Source organism: Eurytemora carolleeae, unplaced genomic scaffold, assembly GCF_000591075.1.
Source record: "Eurytemora carolleeae unplaced genomic scaffold, Eaff_2.0 scaffold75, whole genome shotgun sequence".
NCBI lineage: Eukaryota > Metazoa > Arthropoda > Copepoda > Calanoida > Temoridae > Eurytemora > Eurytemora carolleeae.
The window spans coordinates 138,883-162,198 of NW_019396178.1; the positions used below are offsets into that span (position 1 = coordinate 138,883).

Below are 23,316 nucleotides of genomic sequence, written 5' to 3' on the forward strand. Positions count from 1 at the left end.
GAGAGGGGAGAAAAGAAGAAAGAAATCAACTGTAAAGAAAAGGGTTATTCATTGAAGGAGTATTAAAGAGAGAGGAGGAGGTCAAGGGAGGTTCAATAGTTAGAAGTTAGGAGTGGGGTTTACAGAACTTTACAGATAGGAAAGGATTACAGAGACAGGAGAAGATTACAGTGACAGGGAATGATTACAGTGACAGGGAAAGATTATAGAGACAGGGAAAGATTACAGAGACAGGGAAAGATTACAGAGACAGGGAAAGGATTACAGTAACAGGGAAAGATTACAGAGACAAGGAAAGATTACAGAGACAGGGAAAGATTACAGAGACAGGGAAGGTTACAGGGACATGGAAAAGACAAGGAAAGTTTACAAAGACAGGAAAGGATTACATAGATAGGAAAGGAATTCAGAGAAAGGGAATGATTATAGGAGAGGAGGAAGGCCAGCCACAACAATTTCTAGTCCGAGGCACTTTCTCTTCATTTTTTCGTTCCAGCCACCTCTAAATCCTCGTTCTTCTAATCTAATTTTTGCTCTCAAACCCGTATCTATACAGGCACAATTCAGTTTCACTATGTCTGAACCCGGACACAATCAATGTCAACCAGGACATGAACTCTTAACCCTATCCCCGCTGGGGTACTTGAAAACCAGGATACGCTGGGGGAGATCAGCTATCAATGTCTAAAACGACACAAGGACGTAACTATCAATGTCTCAACTAGGACACTATCTTGAGCTATCAATGCCTTAACTAGGACATGATTTTGTAAACTATCAATGACTCAACTAGGACACGATCTTGAGCTATCAATGCCTCAACTAGGGCATGATCTCATAAACAATCAATGTCTCAACTAGGACACGATCTTGAGCTATCAATGCCTCAACTATGACATAATCTTGTAAACTATCAATGTCTCAACTAGGACACGATTTTGAGCTATCAATGTCTCAACTAGGACATGATCTTGTAAACTATCAATGTCTCAACTAGGACACGATCTTGAGCTATCAATGCCTCAACTAGGACATGATCTTATAAACTATCAATGTTTCAACTAGGACACGATCTTGAGCTATCAATGCCTCAACTAGGACATGATCTTGTAAACTATCAATGTTTCAACTAGGACACGATATGTGTTACCCGATATTTATTACAGAGGTTTGCCAAATATTTTGCTGGTTATTTCATATCACTAAGGTTAGCCCTTACGGAGGCAGAAGAGATTTAAGTCTTAACTAAATAAAGTTTGACATCATTCTCATAGCTTTAAAAATTTCAACATGATGTACTCATTGCAATACTTTAGTCTGTCAATATCTTATGCCCTAACGTGGCCAGATTAAAAAAAATTTGTATCTAGAATCAGAACTTTAAAACACATAATAATCGAAGGACAAGGATTTCGAGGTGGATCAGATGAGAAAATGACTATGAGGATAATGTGGCTTTGACGAGAAATTGTTGTGGCTGGCCTTCCTCCCCTCATTACAGAGCGATAGGAAAGGGTTACAGAGAAAGGAAAGGATTATAGAGATAGGAAAGAATTACATAGATAGGAAAGGATTTGAGAGAAATGAAAGGGTTACAGAGAAAGGAAAGGATTACAGAGAAAGGAAAGGAATACAGAGATAGGAAAGGGTTACAGAGGCATGAAAGGAGTACATAGACATGAAAGTATTACAAAGATTGGAAAGGATTACAGGGAAAGGATAACAGAGATAGGAAAGTATGAAAGAGACAGAAAATGATTACATAGAAAGGAAAGAATTACATAGATAAGAAAGGATGGCAGAGATAGGAAAGGCTTATATAGAAAGGAAAGAATTACAGAAATGGGAAAGGATTATATAAAAAAGGAAAGGATTACATAGATAGGAAAGGATTACAGAGATAAGAAAGGGTTACAGAGAAAGAAAAGGATTATAGAGACAGGAAAGAATTACATAGATAGGAAAGGATTTTAGAGAAATGAAAGGGTTACAGAGAAAGGAAAGAAATACAGAGATATGAAAGGGTTACAGAGGCATGAAAGTATTACTAAGAAAGGAAAGAATTACAGAGATGGGAAAGGATTACTGAGATAGGAAACGAATACAGCGATAGGAAAGGATTACTGAGATAGGAAAGGATCACGGAGAAAGGAAAGAATTATAGAAAAAGGGAAGGATTACAGAGAAAGGAAAGAATAAAAGAAATAAACAGAGATTTGATAGGTAGAAAGAAGGAAGGGAATTAATTTTGGACAAATATTTCACAATCTAGGGGGTAGGGGTCTCTGCACCCGAAGCCCGACAATTTACGCCCTTGAATATATAGGTGCATTTTCGGTTTCTGTCAACAGTAATGCTTTTCAAAATATCTTCTCCCTCTACTTTGGTGGATACTAAACACTGGATATTTATAGTTCCTGGTTTCAGAATATCCTCTCTAGTGTTATAGTGGATATTCAACACTGAATATTTCTTGTTTCTTGTTTGAAATATCCATCCCCTGTATGGTGGATACTAAACACTGATATTTATATTTTCTGGTTTGAAATATCCTCTCCTGCACAGATATTTGGGTTGATTCTGGAGCCAAAAATATGAGCTTTTAAAATAGAATGTAATTTTTTTAAATGGTTAAATGAGAGCTTTTGTAAGAAAATAATATGTATATAGCAAAGAGTAGCCTCAAAACATGCCTTAGATGGATGATTTTTATATTTCACGGATAACGCCGGGCACTTTAGCTAGTTGTCAATACAATGCACATTTTCTTTTATAATGGCTTCAATTAGAATAAATCCCTTAAAGGGGTTGTACAGTAACACAGTTAAACCCTAAATACATCAAAAGAATTCAGCAAATGTCGTATTCTTTCCTTTCTGATAATGGAATGTTGCAGATATTTAGTTTTTAATTAAACGATTATATGGAGCGTTTTAAAACTGTTCCCGCATATTTATGGCTATTATCTATTTTCGCAATTACTAAGATTTACGCAAAATAGTATAAAACCCATTGAAATATTGTCAAGACGACATTTCATAAATTCGTTCGATGTATTTAATATTTAGGGTTTAACTGTAGAAGTAAAATTTAATGTGGCTCAGCATTTATTGAGTTATATGGCCGATTCACACAGGTGTCCTTTAAACATTTATCAGATTAATAATGAGGAAGTTAAAGGTTCGTTTTTCTATCAATTAAAGTGTTAAATTCTAACAAACTCCTCCATTGTGTACTGCTGAATACACCCGCAAGTCATTTTACTTAATTTGAAACCAGACAGCTTGATATCTACGTATCTACGTCATTAGTCGTGTCATCAGATAATGGTTTTAAGGGTACCGATGATAATTGGACATGCCACTCTGTAAAGGTAGAGTCGAATGAAATTAGGTCCCTTTAAAAATGCAAAATTCTTATCGGAGAACAGTTTTCCCTGAGATTGTTCCGGAGTTTTCTCTCAAGTTGTGTATTTGGGTTATTTCTGTTTTCTTGTTTGCTCTGGGAGGATATTGAGTCCTAGAAGCGGGGGGTTGGGGGTTGGAAAGGGGTAAGGGAGAGGAGGGAGGGGAGGCCAAGCTTTCATCCTCAACTATTAAACAAAAATGAATTTTAAGTCAGAAGTTAAACAAAAGAAAACATCTAAAATTATACCTTATAGTATATATATTCATTACATAAAGGTTCATAAATACATTTTTGGGAGCTTTAAAGTTACAAAAAGTTAAAAAAAAATTGTAAAACATAATTTAACATTAATCATTTGTTTTTGATTTGCATAAACCTATATATTGCACACAGTGTACTGTATGCATTAGTTTCTGAACTATGCATAAACTTTTCCTTCCTTAGTAGTTAGTAAACATTGGTTTCATTCATCTAAACCAACTTGTAAACAGAATTCGAGATAGGAAAAAATACAGAAGATAGATAGATAGATAGATAGATAGATAGATAGATAGATAGATAGATAGATAGATAGATAGATAGATAGATAGATAGATAGATAGATAGATAGTCATATTTTAGGAAATATAACATTTTATAAAAATATCATCATATGTTTTTTCTGACAGTGTGTAAAACCCAATTAACGCTTTGATGTTGAAAATGTTTTAAAGTGCTTCTTAATTTAGTATTTTAACATTTACTATAATTAGATATCACTAAATATCTAAAAATAATAAAGAATGAAGACTAACTATAATTAGGAAAGCTTAAAGTAGATTAATGTTCAAACAAACAATCAAGGGACAGGGTGGGAGGAAAGTAAACAAATAATTTAGGGTGGGAGGAAAGTAAAAAAAAATGTGATACCTTGTGAAGTGGAAGGAATGTAAACAATGTGTAGAGAAATAAGTTTAATTTTTAATTTTCTCCTCAATATATCTTTGCAACCTCTTATCTTACAGAATTTTTAGTTTGAATTAGATATATCAAGTATTTCAATTGAAACTGTTTCTATGCCTTAAACTCAAATTTTCTTAATTCTATATCCTTGCAACCTGATGGTGTGAGTTTTAATCATTATTATTATAAACTTAGATTATTTGATCTAACAGAATTCATGAGTTTAAAATATCTAAAATATGACATTCGGTTGCAAAGATATAAGGATTAAAACATCAAAGTTTGTTTCGGAGACTCTGTTCCTTTTTAGTATTACTTCCTTTTCAATCCTAACGATACAGATAATGACGTAAATATTTGTCTAATATTTATTTATGAATTTATTGTGTAAAAAAATGGATCTATTTCAATCATTGTGCACATTATATATATATATGTATAAATATATGTTTATTTCACTATATTGAAAGATAAAAATGTCTTATTTTTCAAAATTTAATTCTTGATAAATCCAATTTAATTCAATTTCAAGTTTATAAGATTCAGTAAATTATTGAGAAGTGTTTTGGAAAGTATATAAATAATTAAAGATGTAGACCCTAAACTTTAAAATCTTTAAAGTTGGAACACTTTTTATCAAAATCTCCGCAATACTGTAGGTAATCAGACTTGGAATAATTGAGGGGTGGAATACAACAATATTTTTACTAAGTTTTCAAGATCGCCATTTATTACTTGCAGAGTACTTTCTTCATTCAAATGAAAATGTATTCATTCCTTAATGAGATTTTTAGAAAATAAAAATAATATCTTTTTATTTGACATTTTACCGTCCTGAGTTTGAATGAGATGTTTATTAGACAGATATGTTGACAGGTGTATACAAGATAAAAATAGAGAGGAAAAAAAACAGCCTTTCTTTGTAAAATTAAGAAAAATAATCTTTTTAGCAAAGCAAAACACCTCTGGGGCCATGACTGGTTCCTTATTCTTATATTTAGCTCTGGTTCTTGTTCGGTTTATAGAGAACAGCTGTGTTAGACAATCTAAGAGTTAAACAATTTTTAAGTTATAAAATCTTTAACTTAGAAAATCTTTAGGTTAGAAAATCTTTAAGTTAACAATATTTAAGTTAGACAATCTTTAAGTTAGACACTTTTTGCATCAGGAAGATCTTTGAGTTAAAAATCTTTAAGTTAGACAATCTGTGAGTTAAAAAATCTTTAAGTTAGAAAATCTTTGAATTAGACAATTGTTTAAGTTAAACAATCTTTAAGTTAGACACTCTTCAAGTTAGACAATGTTTAAGTTAGAAAACCTTTAAGTTAGAAAACCTTTAAGTTAGACAATCTTTAAGGTAGATAAGTAAACCATCTTTAAGTTAGACAGACAGACAATTTTTGATAGAAAAAATATAGACAATCTTTGAGTTAAACACACAAACAAAGTTTTACTTACATTTCAAACATTAAGTTAGACAGACAAAAATACAGAAAAAGCAATGCAATTTGTCTATTGAGATTGTTCAATACTTTTTGCCAAAACTAAAACAAATAACAAATATATTCGCATATTTGAAATATCATGGACTAAGGCTTATCAAACAAATATATTGCATAGAATTTCGTGATGCGAATTTGTTTAGCAACTCAGAAAAACAACATTAGCCTTTCAAGATATTGTAGTTTTTCAAACTTGAAAAGTGTAAAATTCCAACAGTTTATCCCAAAATTTACTTCCACAGTTGAAAATAATTAATTTTTAAAGAGGAAATTAAAGATATCTCATGCGTTATTGATCAGACCACGCTTGCATATCACCAACAAATAATTACAGTTACGTCATATGGATAGACGTAGATATAAGTGATTTTTTTACATCACTAGAGCGTTTTATTCACAAGGTTACCCTTCAAATGTAAATCCACGGCGCAGATATGATTTCCTTTTTTCTAACGTTTATTTTTTATTTTTGTTCAGATCCCTGAGGAAGGTGATGTTGAACACGTGTATAAGCACAGATCCCAACTATATAAAAGACTATCCTCGGTATGCCGAGAGTAAGATACCGTTTCAGAACGGTAACGGTGATATCTTCCACGGTTCAGGTGGAGCTGAACTCAAGGAGGCGCTTAGTGAACTCCTGCCTGAGGAGATACCTGGACTACCCAGGCATAGACCTGGAGAATTCTCTCCAAGGTAAGGTTTTATCAATAGAAATTCACGAAGTTTCCTGCGACTCTCACCTCAAATCAGAACTTTTATGTTTGAAATTAAGAGATTAAGCACTAATCTCAATCTGATCTAGATTAATCTAATTTCTTTCTGATATCCCGTGGTGGTCATATCCTTCAGGAATAACTTTAATTGAGTGATCAAGCATTAATTTTTAAACTTAAAAGAGCTCACATTGAATATCAAGATAAATAAAACAAAATGAGCAAAAGTTATGAAAAATGGAAGTTTTCCTTCCTTGGGGCGTTTTTACTAATTTGAGAAAATGTTTAATCACTTTATTATCCTTTGAATCGGAAACTAATAAAAGAATATATATGTAGCCATGAGCTCTAGAAAAGGATATTCAAAAAACCCATGCTCCTATTACGGTGATTACAATTGGAAATGAAAGTTGAGTTTTCTAATCTAAAAAATAGGAAAGATTTAAAATCCACTCACTAATATTAAAATAAATGGTTAATAATATGATAATACTCTCCCCTTCCCCTACTCCCCTAACGCTCACCTACCCCTTCCCTAAAAAAAATTGTGCTTTTTAGTCTCAAAAGACGATAAAAATATTGTAAACTACTTTATCTGGATATCAAAGATTTCAATCAACCACTGGTTCCTTAAACTTCCCTGTAAAGTAGTTGTAAAAATAAATAAATCAGTGATAAAATTAATAATAAAAAAACAAGTTTAAAAAGCCGGTTGAAAAATTTCCAGTCTCTGATCTAAACTCGACCAAGGTTCCTATATTTTCTAAACTCTGTCCTTTCTAATGGTTTTCATCTTTGGTAATGGTGAACTTAATGGAAATCAAATGAGATCTTTATTTAAACTCACAAATCTGTCAAAATAATCTTTTTGTTTAAATTCTAAACAAAAATATTTGATTTCACTGCTTTTTAATCTTTTAAACTAATTTTCAACAAACTTTCTTTTTGATGCTGTTATATTCAGAAAAGTTTAATAGAATACACATCCTAGGGCATTTAGAGTTCGGACTAAACTAAACCATGGTTTAGTTCTTAGTCCACCATTTTATATCTTGATCAATGCACTGTACAAATTCTTTCAAATGATCTTTTATATCAAGAATCTCATGTCCAATTCACAAACCGTACCCTGTAACCTTTAGCTGAGTAACAATGAGGATGATATTGCGTTTTTCGTTTTCATTTTTGTTTTGCAAAAATCTGGCAGTTCCTTATGATTGTGTCTACAATGTCGATCTATACTTCAGCAAATGTCTGTGTTGTCTAACTATCAGACTAACAAACACCTAGAAAATTACTATATATTATATATATAGATAGTGGATAAAGGTTTCTAGTAAACTTGTAAAACCGACCTGAATACTAAACCTATCTGTTAACAAGGAAAACTACTATATATTATATATATAGATATATAGAGAGTGGATAAAGGTTTCTAGTAATCTTGTAAACCCGACCTGAATACTAAACCTATCTGTTAACAAGGAACACGTACTCTTCAAAACTTTTCTTTAGAATAAATCAAATTATTGAGTTTGACAATAACATTCTATTTTACAAATGAATGATGTATGGATATTTTTAAAGTTTTCTATAATGCTTTTGTCGACAAGACCTGCATAATGAATAAGAGTTAAGCTGAGATTTTAAAACCGTAAACCCGAGTAGAACCCGGCCGGTCTATTTAAGCCCAAGTTAAGCTCAAGCCAAGACTCGAATTTAGTTGGACTTGGGTTTCGTAAAAAATTGCAAAATCATTTCTTTTAGTTTCATAAAATTGCAACTTTTCCTAGATTGCACAATTTAGTTATTTTCCTTCTCTTTGATAATTTTGATTATTCCTGTGATAAATGCTCAGAAAATTCTCGAAATATTCAGAAATTGTGATTTTTGTAAAAAAACTGCAATATTAGGCATTTGTTGTAAAAAGTACTCCAAACATCGTATTCATAATATCCAACTTATCAAAGCTTTCCGAAATTGCTAACATAATGTTCGACACAACGGAAAGATTGTTAGATGTGTTAAAAAAAAAACTAAACACTCTCTACAATTATATAATCACTGTATCTTTGCATTCTGTTATCGTAGATCTTGGATATTTAGTTAGACTAATAATCAGTTCATAATAAAATTTAGGTTTATATGTAAATTATCAAAAAACTAGCCTTTGAAAAAATGCACAACTATTGCTATGCAATACATGCGATAAGTTTTTGGGATGAGACGCAAAATTTGTATTTTTCTTCCGGCAGTGGAAAATAATTTGTTGTCCTACCTGTACGATTTTTTGTTTTTATATTTTATTATTTAATGGCTGACACATAATGTCATTAAAATATGAAAATTTTAGATTTTATTGGACTGTTGTTACTAAAAAAACGTTAAAAAAGTGTCTATGCAAAGGTATCATACCTTTGCGCTGGAATTCTAAACGATAAATCGGATATTTGAAAAGTAAGAAATTACCTAAATTAACCAAATGAGTGAACGGTCCCCTTAACAAATTAGCATTGTTGGCCCGGCAAGTTCCTTGTTTAATAAATATGGTACGTAATTATAAATAAAATAATCGAGATAAAGAATAAAATATTTGATCAGCCTATTTATCTTTATGTTTGATCTGTTCTGAAAGCGTGAGAGTTTTATATCTTTAGAAAACCTGGTAAGCTGCCAAACTTGAAGCCAAATCCTAGAATCTAATCGAGCTGCAGATCTGCATTCTGCATCCATGCAACCTGTTAAATAAACAAGGGACTGCAGACTAGACTCAAAGTCCCCAAAAGTACCCTTTATGGGAGTGTGCATGCCTGATTCACAACGGAAACCTTGAAACTTAAATCTGATCAATGATTTGGAATATAACGTAGTTTTTTCCAGCTTGAAAATTGCTCAATTCTGATTTAAAGCTTTTAAGGATACTGTTGTGAATCGAACAAGTTCATATGGGGGGTCACTTAAGGTTTTTCTGAATATGTATTAATAAATTAATTGATTTTAATTGCGGTTTATGCCTAAAAACGATACGTCAGGAATTAACAAATTCAAAACTTTAAAGATAGAAAAACCAATGATCTATATCTATTTCCATATATATGTATACTTTGCTTGTCTGTCCGTTTGTTTCCAATAAACGTCAAAACAGCCGAACCGATCGGATCCAAAATTGTTCAGACAATTCACATCACCCAAGGAAGGTTTATGGATGCTCAAAATATTTCGATTTCGTAAAATTTAAAAATCCACGAAAAAAATATGATTAAATCTGAGAACTTTGTTGTTATTGTTAAAAATGTATAAAAAGAGAAGATGCACACAGATAGAGCCATACTTATACGTTTAAATAGAAGATGGTCGCCAAGCCTAGTTTTTTAAATGGAAGGTCACTTGAAATTACATGGATAGACCCTTAAAATCTCCAACTGTGAACTTTGCATTCTGTGATTAGCTCGTAAAGAAGAAAAAACGCCCCATCATTTGCAATTTAGATGCTAAAATGTCTTCTCATGATTAGGCTTTTCTTGTAGGTTATATAATAGAGGAGTACAGTTGAAGTACACACATTTTTATATACATATTTTTAATAAGATAGCGCATATCTTCAACGCTTAAACTTGATACACAGCAATATTTTAAGCGACTAAAGCATATACAAGCGAATTTTTTAACCTGTGAAAACAGCTGGCTGAATTGGCGGATTTTTTGGTCGGACCTTTTCAAAGGAATTAACGTATCCGGCAGACAAGGGCCGTCACTGAGGGGGAGCTGGGGCGCACGTCCTCCCCTGTGTTCCTACAAGAGGGGGAACTGTTGGAAATCGAAAATAGCCAGACAATGTTTGGAGTTTTATGAATTAAGAATGAGAAATAAAATTACGCATAGCCACATGTATTAGACGAATTTCTTTCCTTGTCTCTGCTTTATAAATTTGCTGGAGACTTCAATAGAGAACTGCAGTTGAAAATTCTTGGATAGAAGAACTGAATAACTCCCTAAAATGTTCTCTAGCAAAAAATAAAAGGAACTGTTTTAAAATAAAGGGAAATTGAAATGGGAAATCACGCCGATCGTCCCATAATACAGATGATCCGTAGATCCGTAGGACACTTTTTCAAAATATTTAAAACAAGATAGAAGTTCAATAGATACATGCTGACAAGTTGCCCCATCATTCAACAATTATTTAACAAAATCTGCCCTGTTTCATTTTGCAAATCTTAGACTAGATTTTTTTTTTTACTTTTTTACATTTATGTATTATGCGGGACAACTACACATCACAAATAAAGCAGACTTGCATTGAAATCGGGTTCCGAACTTTAACAATTTTTATGGAATCGTGAAGTTTCACTAAATTTACTTACTCCAGTTGTAAACTTAGGGAAACTATAAAAATGTCATTTTTCAGATCTGCCAGCCTAAAATTGGACTCATTGAATCGGAAATTGTACGTAGTTACCTTGAAAATCCGATTATAAATGTGTCTGTTGACCTGTGTTCCCCACTTTTTTTAGACACCCTGTACATTTCTAATATCTAACATCTAGAGCAAACTTTTATTAGATACATTAATATTATATCGTTAAAAAATAAGAAGGTGAGAAAAAACAGCTGCTTCTGATAAGAATAAGAAGAAAGATATATAATATATATATGATAATATAGTGTACTTGTGTACTATCATATCAGAATGTAATGCACTTGTGTATTAGTAAATGAGAATATAATAAGATAAAAAATAATAAGAATTTTATTTTTTTCCATTAGTGAGTCAATGGAAGTATAGTTCAACCTGAAAATGTATTATTGATCGATCTATCATTTCTTTTTTATATAAAAGAAATAACTGAATGCAATAACTGAATGCACATTTATAGTAAACAGAAATATATATATTCACATTTTTAGTATTTAGTATTTACTCTGGGTTTATATGCAATTCTACGAATAAAGAGTTGCACAGTAGTCGAGCAAGATATTTTTATAAATACACAAATATTAGAATATTTATTTATATAAATAAACAAATATTATAATATTTATTTTTATAAATAAAGAAATTTCAGAATATGTATTATATAAATAAACAAATATAAGAATATATATTCTTATAAATAAAGAAATATCAGAATACATACATATTTATAGTTCTAATCCAAGACCTGGAACCGGCCCCTAAACAACATTTCTTTGTTCTTATTGTATTATTTTCTTTATTTATAAAGAATAAATTAAGTGGAACACTGCCACAGTTTTTCATCAAAGGGTATACAATTATTAGTACAGTGTTAATCAAATATCCAGATTTGTTTAAGTCATGAAGCCTTCAGTTTCGATAGTTTGCAATAAAACTAGATATTTCAACCTTAAATATTTCAAACTTTGAATTATGTAAGATCAAACAATCCAAGTGTGAAATGTCAAAAGTTTACATCATCAGTGATGAGATTTTAAAAGCTTAAACCCAACTAAAACCCAAACTCGGGCTTAGATAGAACCCAAGTCAGGATTGGTTCTGATTCGACCAATGAGAGACTGTTTTGCAAGCTTTCTCTCTGTAGCAGACATAATGCCGGCAGATCAGCTGTGACAAGGAGATGTAAATTTCTAAAGTTCAAACTTTATGTAGATACATTATTTTCATAGTATGTTTATTTTACATAATTAATAAAATTTGACACCAAAAATAATTCCTGAGATTTTAAATAAAAAATATAATAGATTTTACAAAATGTACGATCATTAGCTGCTGAAGACTCGAGCCTTAAAGGGAGAAAAACCCAAGATGGTTGGTTCTTACTAAACTAAAGGAGGCCATCCAAAACCCGGGTCTTGACTTGAGCTTTACTTGGGTCTAAGCAGACGAAAATACCGGGTTTTACCCGGTTTAAGCTTTTAAAATCTCATCTCTGGTTGTTAAGACCAAGGACTCATGGAGTAATGACTACATGGGAGATGGAAACGACGTGGCGCGCCCTACCATATAATTTTATTATACATGCTTTGCAGACGATACTTCATTTGAAAAGAATTTATAAATTAAAAAATTTGTGTCCAAAAGTTTTTGATTTTTGTAAAATATAAGTAAATCCGCGAACTTTTTTTTTATTCGGCGATGGTGATGGACCAAACCTCTGTAGAGGAAAACAGTAGATGTTAGTTCCACATTAATTGAAAATATATTTCGGTCTGGGTTGACCCTCGTCAGTTCTAACGATATAATAACCATCAAAATCGGTAAAAAAAAATAAAAAAATATTTTTTGTTTTTGTTTTTTATTGTACAAAGAAAAAACAATCATAGCTACAATTAAAAATTTAGATGGAAGATGGGTGCAAAGAGCCCTAAAAGGCTCACGTATAAAAGGTAGAATTACAAAAGGTAGAATTACAAAAGGTAGAATGACGAAAGGTAGAATGACAAAAGGTAGAACAATTAAAAGGTAGAACGATCGTTTTTTGACTTTTTTTTGACATTTAAAAAAAAATATAATTTTGAAAATTCTACCTTTAGAACGCTCTACATTTTGTAATTCTACCTTTTGAACGTTCTACCTTTTGATTGTTCTACCTTTTGTCATTCTACCTTTTGTAATTCTACCTTTTGTACTGGAGCCCCCTAAAAGTCTAGTATTGTATATATGTACATACTGTACATATAATGTACATACTGCAACATACTCTGTTTTAAAATTATATTATTGTTTAGGCACTACCACGAGGGAGGATCTCTATATAGCGGATGTGAGCTGCATGGTTGCACGGACCACCATCTACCGGATCATGCAGAGAAGGAAAAGGAACTATCTCCCCCTGCATATTCCCCACCAGATTCCCCTGACTCCAGGTCCCCCCAACGACCTGCCACACCTCCGTATGATCATAGTGGGTGTTCTGCTTTAATGCATAAATCGTGTATCTGTGTTAATTTCATAGCAGAGCACACGAGAGCTAAAGAGGAGGCTACTAAGGTATACATTTCTAGTTGATTTTTGAAATAGTCATAGAAGGACCTTTTAGAATTTTGTATTGAAAAAAATATTCTCCCCTCGCCTTCTCGTTAAAGTGTGATTGCTTACTCATTTTTTATCATTTTTGATTATAGGTAAATCCAATAAATCGCGAAAAATATGATGATAAGTTGCCTCTAAATCAATAAGGCAGCCCTTTGTATTTTTTGTTAGGTAAATTTAGGGTTTTGTATAAAAAGGAAAACTATTTATAATCCTTATTTATCTGCAAACCCAAAATACTTCAATTTTAAGTGTAAAATAAAAAACTGTAATTCCATTTTCTCCTGGAATTTTTAAATTGCGATCTTTTTATATTTTTGACATGATGATTAACAATTTTGACTCTGTTCATTTTATAAAACAAGTAAATTTCCAATATCTCCTTAAAAATGTTCATAATTTTCCGCTATTGCGCATAGTTGAACTTTTTGTATTAAATTTTATTATACTGTCTGTACGTTGTAAACATATAAGAAAACAAACAACATACAAAGAATACAAATATGCTAGTACAAATATGCTAGTACAAATATGCTAGTACAAATTAGGAATTTGACAATATTTAGCACACAGAGACGAATTACATAACTTCAAATTGCAATATTCTAATTTCAGAACATTTAAAAGTTTTACAAAAAAACAAGCCAAAAAAACATTTAAAGAAATTATTCTGAATTATCCTGTTTTTTTCTGAACATTTAGCTCCAATAAGAACTTGGAACCTTATTTACAAAATACAAAATGCGAAAGTTTTTCAAAATCGCATAAAATATTACTGCTAGAAGGATTTTCTAAACACATCCGTTTCCTTCAGAATATAAATATTTGTTCAGTATTAAATTTTTGTATTTTCAGGCAAAAGAAGATTGGAAGTATGTAGCTATGGTGCTAGATCGGCTTTTTCTTTGGATATTTACAATGGCCGTCGTGGTGGGAACCGCCGGTATTATTTTACAAGCTCCAAGCCTTTATGATGATCGAAAGCCGATTGATAAAGAGCTTTCAATTATCGGAATAGTTCAAGGAAGTGGAGAGCAGGAAAGAAATGATGACAAGAAACGTAGAATAACCTGCTAACACGTGCAATAGTGAAATAATGCAGCGTTAATTATTCCTGCTGTGATTATAGCAAAGACGATAATCACACAAAGACAATGCTGCTAAGCTATACAGCCAAATTAAACCATTGAAAAGCACAAACCATTAGTTTTCTCAAATTGTGTCTGATGAATGAAACGGTGCGTATTGATTGAGGTGCCTGGTGTCCTAAGTCTCGTGTTTAATTAATTAAAATCTTAGTTTTTAATTGAACTTTTGAGACACCTTGCTTGGTCTAGAACAATTTTTGTATTTATTATTATTGAATTTTTACTAAAAATCGATTTATTGTACTATGTGTCCAGGTTTATATCGTTTGAAAGGGGCCCTAAATATTGGAATATATACAATCAACACCCCCCCCCCCCACGCCTGTGACACACAATCCCCGTGAAACTTTTTTTTCAAGGTCTCCTTTCAGTTGTACAATCTGTAGAATTTTTTGAATATTTAGTTTAGGAGAATTAGAACAATGTCGTTGTCTTACACGTTTCAAGTTTGATTCGTCTTAAATGGAATTTTGTATCAAGTTGTCAAAATATTATTTGGAAAAACTTAGAAAAACTGCAATCTTTGAATGAAAAAGATATTCTTCTGACAGTATAAATCCTGGCATATTTATTCTTTTTCTAGTATTTTTCGAAAAAAGGTCAATAAGTATTTTCAGCTAATTTCACAAACTATACTTTTACATTTATTGCATTGATTTTTTATTCCATATATCCATCTCCCCTCAAAATACAAGATTTGTATGTAATTGTAAACCAAAGATATTAGGTTGGGAAATTTAGATTTTTATGAATATAAGTAAAAAAAAAATATTTTTACAGGAATATTTTACACTTTCACACAAGAGATTGTATTTTTATAATAATACACGGTAAACTGTAACATTATCTGAGAGTGTAAACTGTAACATTATCATGACAGTGTAAACTGTAACATTATCATGACAGTGTAAACTGTAATATTATCATGACAGTGTAAAATGTAACATTATCATGACAGTGTAAACTGTAACATTATCATGACAGTGTAAACTGTAATAATATCATGACAGCGTAAACTGTAACATTATCATGACAGTGTAAACTGTAATATTATCATGACAGTGTAAAATGTAACATTATCATGATAGTGTAAGCTGTAACATTATCATGACAGTGTAAACTGTAATAATATCATGACAGCGCAAACTGTAACATTATCATGACAGTGTAAACTGTAACATTATCATGACAGTGTAAACCGTAATAATATCATAACAGTATAAACTGTAACATTGTTATCATCAGTTTAGTATTTGTTGCATGAATTTTATGAATTAGTTTCAAATTTATTTGATATAAATAACCAGACAAAAGATTCCACGTTTTATGTCCGAAATTCTGAGGGAAGATCAGTATAGCCCACCCTTTCAGTTCTATAATTGTTTTTTTATCTTCATAATGATGAAACTATGAATACCTTTTGTCTCCTATATTTATCTTTCAATCCGGCCGGGAACTTTGTCAATTCTTAAAATTTCGTAAATTCTGTCATAAACTTTACAATTGTATTATGGATCACAAAAAGAAAAAGAAAAAACTTCAAGAAACATTTTCAAACTTAAATAAGTAAAAAGCTAGATATATTTTTTTCTTCATATATTTGAGTGGTCACAGGCTTGGTTAGGGTTTCTGGGACTTTTGCATATGAACTTTTTCTGAAGCAAGTTATTATGTATTTTTTCCGGATGCCCATCACAAATTCAAAATAATTTCTTCTTTCCCTTCTTCAAAGAAAAATGCACCGATAGAAACTCTAACTTTTTGTTCTAAATATTTAACTTACCTAAAGTTTTTCGAAATAACGAAAACTTAGTTCGGAATTGTGAACAAGGTGTTAGGTATATATATCTCAAATATTCTGTTAATAATTTCAAACAAAATGTTTTTAAATTATAGGTTTAAAACCAAATACGCAGCATGAAATAGTTTTTTGATAGTTTTGCCAATATTTTCCTTTTACTAAAAACTTGGAAAGAAAGTGAAAAGTTGGTAAATTTCTTGAGATGTTATTTAAACAAGTTTTGTTTTGAAAAGTAAGCTTTTATGTGAATACTTTGTTTAAAGTTTGAACAATTTATATATTTACAAACATCATTTGTTCCACATACTTAGGGTTACCCAAGGGTGAACACAATCTTAAACCTCAACCATTTTTTATCATAAAAAAGAGAAGCATCTAGTTTTAAGAAAAAGAAAGAAAAAAAATGTTTAACATTTTTTCGTTTTAAAACAAATAGCAAAAAATACAAAAGAAGGTTGCTGCAAAATAAAAAAAAATCTTATGATTACAAAACTGGTTTCGATTGTTTATCAAAAGGGAATTCGAGAAGTCGTAAACTTGAGTAAACTTGAGTAAACTGTTTGTGTGGAAAACTTAAAATAAGAATTGATGTCCTTAAAGCTGCCAGTTTTCATAAGCTTCACTTAAGTTTATCTTTTACAAAATTCAAGTTTCTGTCTCTGAAAACATTCTGATCATAACTTTGATTGAAAATATTCTAAATTCTCTAAATTAAATACGAAAATTGTTTCTTAATGCTCAATATCTTTGATTTCCAAATTGTCTTTATAAATATTTAACTTATTTTTCATTTACAACTTTTTACCGTTTTCACCATAATTCATCGGTCTCTCGTTTGTCATTTTGAGTTAAATCAATTTTTGCATATTTTCTTATTTTGGTAATTTTTCTCATTTTATCGCTTTAGTTCACTGACCGATATGAGTGTGTAAAAAGTGATTAGTATTCCTGTATAAAATGTTTGCAAGTATTAAGTATTATATTAGATTTATAAAAATTATATTGATAAATGTATTTGCAGACCTAGCTAAGAACATTTGAGCTGATTTGCTTGATTTTAATTTGCTCATTACAATCTTTAAATGCAAAAATACATATTTTGCACGTAGACCATTATTATGAATAAAATTTGATGTGGACTAAAAATGATGAAAGGGGGAGAGGGGGTTTAGTTGTTCTAATTTGTGAGCTACCATTTTGAAACTTCTGACTTAAAAAAATTACATTCTTGCAAAAAAAATATATTGTAAGTAGAAACAGAAAGATTTGTCACATATGAATATATATTCCAAAAAAAAATATATCTTTTACATTTTTAAGTTGCACTTTACTACATTTATATTTAATTTTGTATTCTATTAAAAACCTCTGTTGGGCTTTAAAATTCGCGGTAAAAAAATCCTTCCATTTAATTAGAAATTCGGTCTAGAAAACGTAGATTCTGACCCAAACAAATCAATTCTGTTCTGCCAGATCTCTGAATGCATTTATCTCTTGGATTATAAAATAGTTTAATATTTTGTCTGAATCAGCCAAAAATAAATGCCAGGATATATATTTTATATCCTTTAAACTGTGCAGTTTATTATTGTAATTAATATATATATTATATAGAGACTTAATTGTTAAATAAAGGATTCTATCATTATTTTTTCCCTTTTTAAAGTTTTGGAAAGATTATTTTGCTTCTCCGGATAGTCCATCTTAGAGTTTAGATTGTTTGGAATTTGAAAAAAAAAAGTTTGAACAATATGAGTTATGAAAATATGAATTATGAAAATATGAGTTATGAAAATATGAGTTATGAAAATATGAATTATGAAAATATGAGTAATGAAAATATGAGTAATGAAAATATGAATTATGAAAATATGAGTTACTAGAAATTTAGAGGGCACTTCGCGCCCATCTCCTAAATTAATTGTGAACATGTTCTCTTTGTGTACATCGTAAAACAAAACAAAAATAATTCGCAGATTTTCACAAAAAATTTCGCGGATTTTCAAAATTTTAAAAAATTTAATGACGATCGAATTTTGATAGAGACAAATATTTGAAATTTTGATGATTCATAAACCTTCCCTGGAGTCCCTAGATGTCCCACAAAAAATTTGGGCCCGATCGGTTCAGCCGTTTTGACGTTTATTGGATACAAACACACAGACAAACAGACAAGCCAAATTTATATCTACTAGAAATTCAAGGCGCTTCGCGCCCTTCTTTCTAGGCTTTTAGGGCGCTTCGCGCCCATCTTCTAAATTAATTGTGAACATGTTCTCTTTGTGTACATCGTAAAACAAAACAAAAATAATTCGCAGATTTTCACAAAAAATTTCGCGGATTTTCAAAATTTTAAAAAATTTAATGACGATCGAATTTTGATAGAGACAAATATTTGAAATTTTGATGATTCATAAACCTTCCCTGGAGTCCCTAGATGTCCCACAAAAAATTTGGGCCCGATCGGTTCAGCCGTTTTGACGTTTATTGGATACAAACAAACAGACAGACAGACAGACACCAAGACAGACAAGCCAAATTTATATACCGAACCGAACCGATCGGGCCCAAATTTTTTGTGGGACATCTAGGGACTCCAGGGAAGGTTTATGAATCATCAAAATTTCAAATATTTGTCTCCATCAAAATTCGATCGTCATTAAATTTTTAAAAATTTTGAAAATCCGCGAAATTTTTTTTTGAAAATCCGCGAATTATTTTTATTTTGTTTTACGATGTACACAAAGAGAACATGTTCACAACTAATTTAGAAGGTGGGCGCGAAGCGCCCTCTAATGCTAGTATAGATAAAAATATGAATTATGAAAATATGAGTGATGAAAATAAGTGTTATGAAAATATGAAAAATCTCAATTTTTGTATCACACGAAATAAATATGGCAAATGCCATATTTTAACTTAAAGGAATACAAAAAGTATATTATTAAAACCTCAAATTTTGTACGATAGAACCGTTAGTACCGGCCAAATATAGAGATTGGCATAGTTTGTATAAACGAACGAAATTTGAAATGAACGAAATTTTTCTTGAACGATAATGTCGTTTCGAAATAACGAGCGATGAAAAACGGCTTGAATCGTTTTTAAGAGAAATGAAAAGTCTATCGTTTTTAGAAACGAACAAAAAACAAGAACGAAAGATTTTAAATCGTTCGGATCAACGAAAATTTTAAGAACAAATGAAATCAATTGTGTTTCAGCGATTGAAAAAAACGAACGAAATGAGTCGTTCATGAACGATAAACGAATGAAATAAAGAAAACGAACGCGCCCATCATTATAATGTTTCCAGTGCGGAGGGGGGGGGGGGCTTTGTCCGTTTATCTTTATTCTTATGAAGTCGGCTCAAACGTGTTCTAAATAGATTATCCACGTAAAGAATCTAAAGAAAATTTAATGATTTTAACGAAAAAAAATATGTCCGAGCTCTTAGAGGAAAATAATAATTTGAGCATCGAGTTCTATTCCCTTTATTTCTTAAATTTATGTCTTATAAAGGGACTTTCAACGTTATTTGAAATGACCCTCTATTTACTGAGTTGCACGCCCGATTCACAATGGTAACCTTTAAATCTGAGTAAGGACTATCAAATATCGTCGTTTTTTTAAGAAGAAATTAATGGGCCAATTGTTATGTTTTTCCTGCAGCATTGCATATATCCGAGCAAGTAATTTTCAGAGAGAACAAGTAAGTTAAAAACAAGTAAATTTTACGCCAGAATATACATTTCGTGTTCATAAATCATCTTTTGAAAGACTAAAAGGTTTTTATTTCTAATTTTAGAGGAGTTAAGTTGTCACAAAGTCGTCAGAGTAAATTTGCTTTAATTTTTCCCTTTCAAATTTGTCTACATTAGTGTGATTAATTTTTCTTTAACTTTCTTTTCTTTTCTCTTGTAATCTGTGCTATTTTTAATATTAAAATAAAACGTAAATTATTTTCTTTTCAAAGTTTTAAGTATTTTCTGGAAAGTAAACAATCACTAAACAATGTTGATTATATTTTTATAAGAATTAACTCTATAGTTTATTTTGAAAGAAAACTCGCTGAATCGGAAGAAAATTAATAAATGAAAATTATATTTCTAAATCTCTATAAAATAAAGAGTAAGGGTTTTCTTGGTTTTACACAAAAATAAGATGATGTTCAACCAAGCGTTCAGATTAGAAGGCGTTATTTTAAAAGATATTTATATTTAAATCTATATTAATATATTTATACATTGAATCTGTCAATTGCATTCCTACAGCCTAGAATAACAGAGCTCTGCTAGAAAGCTCTCTGTACTATTTGCAGTGGACGCTGAGAAAGGGGCAAAGTTCTGCTAACAAAACGGAGGTTTTCGAAAACGGAAGAGTCCGTTAACAAACAGCAAAAACTATGGATTTTTAAATCCTTAACGAACCGGATTAGCTGTTTTTGAAGTAAAAATAATGGTTAAAAACATTAAATAAAAACCTAAAACGGCCCTAAACCTCATGCTCAATTAGCTAGCCTCCTTCTTAACTACAGTAGCCATGACTAGGGTACTAAGTCAAGAAATAGGAATAAAAATAGCTACTATGTCTTATTCTAATCCAGTTTTTATATCACTCCAATAAGCCATTGGAGCCCTTTCTGGAAGGGTCCTTACCCTTTTCCCTGAGCACAGCTGTTTAATGGGAACATTTTTCTGCATGCAGCGGTGCACACTAAATTCAATATTTCATAAAGAATTCCGCGGACTGGGAAACAGTATAACATGTGGACAAATGGAGTGTTTTTAACAAAAAATTCCTAATACGCCACTCCTACAAACCCTTATCCCATCTCTACTCTCCTCTACCCACAGAGTGTCCCTCGAAACATGACAGTTGGTAAATAGTTTGGAATGTCTTCTTCCATAATTTGTTTAATTGTTTAATACCAAAGACAATAATAAAAATATTATATAGGAGTCATATTATTGTAAAATTAATTTCAAAGTAAAATATTTTTCAACAAAAGATTTTTTAAATGAAATAAACTTGTTAACCAAAATAAATGATCTTACTTCGCATCAAGATCGTCTTTGAGATTTTCTACTGTAGCCAAACCAAACATTTTATACCTCCGACAGATCTGTAAACATCCTCAAGTGCAGTGCTCTTGCTTCAAATTTAGCTTAAAACATTAAAATTTGTGATTTATAAATCTTTGCAACCAATTGTCATTTTATTTCAGAAGATAAAAATGTTGTTTTAGCACTGTCCAATATCCCGCTTATCACGAATTTACCCTCTACAAGTAAGATCATTTTCATAATAATAAAACTAATTATTACAGACATTATATTTGTACCCTAAAATAATCAGTGTTAATTACATTTATTTTTTAGGATTGAAATATATGAATTCATGATATTATTGTCTATGGGTCAGAACGAGGATATGTGGAAGCCTATGAACTATTTGAGAACATTAGTTGACTAGGATCATTGTTTGGAAAATAAATACCCTCCTGTTTTGCATGGAAAAATAACTCTACCAGTCTGCGCATTTCGAGACCCCCCCCCCCTTTAAACTCAACAAAACTGCATAAAGCCTTCACTATCTAATACAGTGTATGGAGGACGATATTTAAAACTATTTACCCACTGTCATGTTTCGTGGGACACCCTGTACCATCTCACAAGCAGCGAAATGAGACTAGAGGATATTTCTCTGTTGGATCCTACAACAAAATTACCTCTGAGCGGGTCATTTGATTATCCTTTGTTGAATGCAACCCTCCTTAACTGTACATGCAAGTAAAAAATGTGTGGATCATAGCAGGGAAGCTATTGCTCCCTCGCTGAAAATAGAAACTAACTTGAAGTGCTAGAAGTGATGACCTTGCCAATGCAAGTAGACAGAATGTTCAGCACTGAGACTGCAATTACAATTAAGCAAAACAAAAAAACGGAGAGGGGTACATCAATACAATGATAGGGTCTTATAATGGCTTCAAAGACAGCGAATCGTAAATATTCTTTCAAAAGCAGCGCCAGAAATGGACGGGCATAGGGAGGCAAGACAAGGAGAAAGGAGAAAAAAACTGAACATTTGAAATTATTAAATATGCCTCGTACCATTTTATTTTACAAAAATTATAAAAATATGGTTAAAATACATAGAATCTGTAAATTGAAAAATCACGCTTTTATCCTTAGTTTAAAAGACACAAAGGATTTGAGTTTTTGGCCACAAACTCTAATTTTCATCCCTACATTTGCATTCCGATGCTGTAGACCTTTGATATTACAAAATTATGAATTGTCTTAGATCGAAAAGTCAAAGTTTAAAAAGGCAAAAATTTTCAACGATATAGGAAGTGGACAATTTAATTGAGTTTGTTGAAAAAACTCAATTCTTTAGATATTGATTAAGAAACCCGACGCTTTATGGATTGAGCATTTGCCAGTTTCATGGTTCTACTTCTTCTGAGTTTCCCAATAAAAATTCCAGGCAAATGTAGTTGATTTATTATCCAAATATTGTAAATGTAGTTGATTTATTATCCAAATATTGTAACTGTTGAGTTATTATCCAAATATTGAAAATGTTGAGTTTTTATCCAAATATTGAAAATGTAGTTGAGTTATTGTCCAAATATTGTAACTAAGTTTTTATCCAAATATTGAAAATGTAGTTGATTTATTATCCAAATATTGTAAATGTAGTTGAGTTATTATCCAAATATTGTAAATGTTAAGTTATTATCCAAATATTGAAAATGTAGTTGAGTTATTATCCAAATATTATAAAT

At 31.1% G+C, this 23,316-nt stretch overlaps 1 protein-coding gene and 1 long non-coding RNA gene across 2 annotated transcripts in view; one reads left to right on the forward strand and one right to left on the reverse strand.

Annotated features, from left to right (window-relative positions):
* Positions 1 to 17,828, forward strand: part of LOC111697310 (acetylcholine receptor subunit alpha-like) — an 81,004-nt gene extending 63,176 nt beyond the window's left edge. The window contains exons 10-12 of the mRNA XM_023467262.1: positions 6,330 to 6,548; positions 13,277 to 13,538; positions 14,436 to 17,828. Coding sequence (XP_023323030.1) covers positions 6,330 to 6,548; positions 13,277 to 13,538; positions 14,436 to 14,657 — 703 coding nt within the window. The 3' untranslated portion in view covers positions 14,658 to 17,828. The remainder of the gene's footprint in view (positions 1 to 6,329; positions 6,549 to 13,276; positions 13,539 to 14,435) is intronic.
* LOC111697311 (uncharacterized) lies at positions 9,047 to 11,087 on the reverse strand. The gene is made up of 3 exons (XR_002764262.1): positions 11,028 to 11,087; positions 10,238 to 10,360; positions 9,047 to 9,306 (listed from the first exon to the last, which is right to left on the reverse strand). It is a non-coding gene; the product is annotated as an uncharacterized LOC111697311 (long non-coding RNA).
* Positions 17,829 to 23,316: the final 5,488 nt, after the last annotated feature.